The sequence below is a fragment of the Cebus imitator genome, unplaced genomic scaffold, assembly GCF_001604975.1.
Source record: "Cebus imitator isolate Cc_AM_T3 unplaced genomic scaffold, Cebus_imitator-1.0 Scaffold28, whole genome shotgun sequence".
Lineage (NCBI taxonomy): Eukaryota > Metazoa > Chordata > Mammalia > Primates > Cebidae > Cebus > Cebus imitator.
The window spans coordinates 6212212-6217083 of NW_016107343.1; the positions used below are offsets into that span (position 1 = coordinate 6212212).

The 4872-nt window shown below is 41.6% G+C and overlaps 1 protein-coding gene across 8 annotated transcripts in view; it reads left to right on the forward strand.

The window, feature by feature from the left end:
- The window catches only part of KMT2A (lysine methyltransferase 2A), a 99933-nt gene that overhangs the window by 43679 nt on the left and 51382 nt on the right, over positions 1 to 4872 (forward strand). For 5 of the 8 annotated variants that reach the window (XM_017523423.2, XM_017523425.2, XM_017523424.2 and 2 more), the window contains one exon: positions 938 to 3594. In XM_017523423.2, the coding sequence (XP_017378912.1) occupies positions 938 to 3594 (2657 nt within the window). The remainder of the gene's footprint in view (positions 1 to 937; positions 3595 to 4872) is intronic. The other 3 variants (XM_017523430.2, XM_017523431.2, XM_017523429.2) reach the window with 2 other exon arrangements.

Consider the following 4872-nt stretch of genomic DNA (forward strand, 5'->3'; position numbering starts at 1 on the left):
AGTGCTGGGATTACAGGCTTGAGCCACCGCGCCCGGCCTTTTTTTTTTTTTTGATAGTTGCACATCACTGATATACAAGGTGTTTTAGAAACAGTCTTGTTTTCGTAAATGGCTTGAAAAGTAGCAAATTGAACTTATTTATAAATTGGCAGATTCCTTTTATTTAGAATAGAACTTTGGCTTATTAAGTTGTCACTTTCCTGTTGACGTAGGTTAAGGTTAAATCTTTTTGTATCTTAAGACTAACTAGTTCAAGAACCCCTAGGCAGGGGAGTAGATTTAGTGGACACATCATTATGTCACTTCACTGATTAGTTCACATGCCACTGAGTTCAGTGATCTTATTCTGATGTGTCATGAATGAACATTTTTCTATTCAGTAAAACTTTCTTAGTATGCTTTGGCAAAACAGATTGAAATGTGGGACCCTGAGCTGCCCAGGGAGTTGGTATGTTGATGATTGAAGAGCAGCTTGTTCAAATTTGTTCAAAACCAGAATTCTGAATTGAAAAGATGGGATGACTAACTAGAAGCATATTCTTAAATGTTAATCTTGGTGGCTAGGATATGTCAAGGAAGTTCAGATTTTTTTTTTCTTTACAATTCCTTTGAATTCAAAAAAAACCTTCTTGCTCATCTAAAATTGTAGGAAAATCAGTTTTGTAGATTAATTGTTCAATTGAAAACTTTTTATTATCTTTTTGTATCAAAAAAGTAATTAAATATTCTTTCAGGTGGAATGTTACTTGCTGACTTCCTTGAGGCAAATTTTGGGTGAAAAGAAACTAAGCACAGTTAAGATGTTTGATTGACTCATTAGATTAGACTCAAGTTGAACTCAGTACAAAATGGCCAGTGCTAAGTTATATTCAGCTTAGTTAAGACCTAAACTACACAGCTAAATGTATGCTCTTCATTGTTTAATTTTTATACACAGTTAAAACTAGTCCTCGAAAACCTCGTGGGAGACCTAGAAGTGGCTCTGACCGAAATTCAGCTATCCTCTCAGATCCATCTGTGTTTTCCCCTCTAAATAAATCAGAGACCAAATCTGGAGATAAGATCAAGAAGAAAGATTCTAAAAGTATAGAAAAGAAGAGAGGAAGACCTCCCACCTTCCCTGGAGTAAAAATCAAAATAACACATGGAAAGGACATTTCAGAGTTACCAAAGGGAAACAAAGAAGATAGCCTGAAAAAAATTAAAAGGACACCTTCTGCTACGTTTCAGCAAGCCACAAAGATTAAAAAATTAAGAGCAGGTAAACTCTCTCCTCTCAAGTCTAAGTTTAAGACAGGGAAGCTTCAAATAGGAAGGAAGGGGGTACAAATTGTACGACGGAGAGGAAGGCCTCCATCAACAGAAAGGATAAAGACCCCTTCGGGTCTCCTCATTAATTCTGAACTGGAAAAGCCTCAGAAGGTCCGGAAAGACAAGGAAGGAACACCTCCACTCACAAAAGAAGATAAGACAGTTGTCAGACAAAGCCCTCGAAGGATTAAGCCAGTTAGGATTATTCCTTCTTCGAAAAGAACAGATGCAACCATTGCTAAGCAACTCCTGCAGAGGGCAAAAAAGGGGGCTCAAAAGAAAATTGAAAAAGAAGCAGCTCAGCTGCAGGGAAGAAAGGTTAAGACACAGGTAAAAAATATTCGACAGTTCATCATGCCTGTTGTCAGTGCTATCTCCTCGCGGATCATTAAGACCCCTCGGCGGTTTATAGAGGATGAGGATTATGACCCTCCAATTAAAATTGCCCGATTAGAGTCTACACCGAATAGTAGATTCAGTGCCCCATCCTGTGGATCTTCTGAAAAATCAAGTGCAGCTTCTCAGCACTCCTCTCAAATGTCTTCAGACTCCTCCCGATCTAGCAGCCCCAGTGTTGATACCTCCACAGACTCTCAGGCTTCTGAGGAGATTCAGGTACTTCCTGAAGAGCGGAGCGATGCCCCTGAAGTTCATACTCCACTGCCCATTTCCCAGTCCCCAGAAAATGAGAGTAATGATAGGAGAAGCAGAAGGTATTCAGTGTCGGAGAGAAGTTTTGGATCTAGAACGACGAAAAAACTATCAACTCTGCAAAGTGCCCCCCAGCAGCAGACCTCCTCTTCTCCACCTCCACCTCTGCTGACTCCACCCCCACCACTGCAGCCAGCCTCCAGTATCTCTGACCACACACCTTGGCTTATGCCTCCAACAATCCCCTTAGCATCACCATTTTTGCCTGCTTCCACTGCTCCTATGCAAGGGAAGCGAAAATCTATTTTGCGAGAACCGACATTTAGGTGGACTTCTTTAAAGCATTCTAGGTCAGAGCCACAGTACTTTTCCTCAGCAAAGTATGCCAAAGAAGGTCTTATTCGCAAACCAATATTTGATAATTTCCGACCCCCTCCGCTAACTCCCGAGGACGTTGGCTTTGCGTCTGGTTTTTCTGCATCTGGTACTGCTGCTTCAGCCCGATTGTTTTCGCCACTCCATTCTGGAACAAGGTTTGATATGCACAAAAGGAGCCCTCTTCTGAGAGCTCCAAGATTTACTCCAAGTGAGGCTCACTCTAGAATATTTGAGTCTGTAACCTTGCCTAGTAACCGAACTTCTGCTGGAACATCTTCTTCAGGAGTATCCAATAGAAAAAGGAAAAGAAAAGTGTTTAGTCCTATTCGATCTGAACCAAGATCTCCTTCTCACTCCATGAGGACAAGAAGTGGAAGGCTTAGTACTTCTGAGCTGTCACCTCTCACCCCCCCGTCTTCTGTCTCTTCCTCATTAAGCATTTCTGTTAGTCCTCTTGCCACTAGTGCCTTAAACCCAACTTTTACTTTTCCTTCTCATTCCCTGACTCAGTCTGGGGAATCTGCAGAGAAAAATCAGAGACCAAGGAAGCAGACTAGTGCTCCTCCGGCAGAGCCATTTTCATCAAGTAGTCCTACTCCTCTCTTCCCTTGGTTTACCCCAGGCTCTCAGACTGAAAGAGGCAGAAATAAAGACAAGGCCCCTGAGGAGCTGTCCAAAGATCGAGATGCTGACAAGAGCGTGGAGAAGGACAAGAGTAGAGAGAGAGACCGGGAGAGAGAAAAGGAGAATAAGCGGGAGTCAAGGAAAGAGAAAAGGAAAAAGGGATCAGAAATTCAGAGTAGTTCTGCTTTGTATCCTGTGGGTAGGGTTTCCAAAGAGAAGGTTGTTGGTGAAGATGTTGCCACTTCATCTTCTGCCAAAAAAGCAACAGGGCGGAAGAAGTCTTCATCACATGATTCTGGGACTGATATTACTTCTGTGACTCTTGGGGATACAACAGCTGTCAAAACCAAAATACTTATAAAGAAAGGGAGAGGAAATCTGGAAAAAACCAACTTGGACCTCGGCCCAACTGCCCCATCCCTGGAGAAGGAGAAAACCCTCTGCCTTTCCACTCCTTCATCTAGCACTGTTAAACATTCCACTTCCTCCATAGGCTCCATGTTGGCTCAGGCAGACAAGCTTCCAATGACTGACAAGAGGGTTGCCAGCCTCCTAAAAAAGGCCAAAGCTCAGCTCTGCAAGATTGAGAAGAGTAAGAGTCTTAAACAAACTGACCAGCCCAAAGCACAGGTACTCTTTTCTACCTTGCCTATTAAAACCAACAGTTTATTGAGCCCTTTCTTTGGGCAAGTTTTAGGCTAAGTGGTTCAATTACATCCAGTTATGAGAATCAAGAAAAGTATGGTGGAGGCAGTGGTATTTGTAGTAGTCCTTCAAGGACCAAGAGGATTTTGATAGGTAGAAAATGGCAGGACATAACATTCTAAGTAGAGGGAACAGTGTGGGTGGAAATGGAAAAGTAGGAAACATATTTGAGGAATAATGGATAGCTGGATTGGCACCTGTGGGAAATTGGTGAACTAAGGCTGAATGAACTAAGGTTTGGGACTATACCACTGAGAATGCTGAGTTGTTTGTACCTTATGGATTCACTGTAATTAAACCTGGGACTTAATTTTAAAGCTACATTTTAATAGTCAAATTGTTTTACTATCCCTGATAGAATAGAAGATCAGAGGGGAGCATTCTCTTCCTCTGAGTTGTGAGGTATTAGAGCAATAGATAATAAATTTTTGCAGACTACAAATGAGAAGTACTGGCCAGGCACAATGGCTCATGCCTATAATCCCAGCACTTTGGGAGGCCGAGGCGGGTGGATCACTTGAGGTCAGGAGTTTGAGACTAGCCTAGCCTGGCTAACATGGGGAAACCCTATCTCTACTAAAAATAAAAAAAATTAGCTAGGCGTGGTGATGCATGCCTCTAATCTCAGCTACTCAGGAGATTGAGGCACGAGAATCACTTGAACCCAGGAGGCGGAAGTGGCAGTGAGTTGAGATCATGCCACTGCACTCCAGCCTGGGCAATACAGTAAGACTCTGTCTCAGAATAAATGAATAAATAAACAAACAGATTAGAAGCACTTAGCCTTGAGCCGTGGAACAGGAAAGCTATAGTTAAGATGATGCCAAACATTTTGCAAAGACCACCATTTTTTTTTTAATTGTTTGTTTGCTTGTTTAACAAAGTGAGCTAGTCACTGGCCTTTTCAGAGAAAAGTTGCTGATCTTCAGGTTCTTATAAAAAAATTGTCATGTAGTAGATGCCTATTTATGCCAGCATATCAAGTTGGATTAAGATGACCATAAACTTAGATTTTTAATGTTATCAGCCTAGGACCATTACATTTAGTAATTCTGCCAGTTGAAAATTCTAGCAGGAATATGATGGAACTTACTTTTAACACCATGTTGGATGTTTTTGTCACAGGAGCAGTGGCTCTGTAAAATCTGAGACATTTCTGTTGGAGCCTTTTATATACCACACTGAACTTTTTTTTTTTTTTTT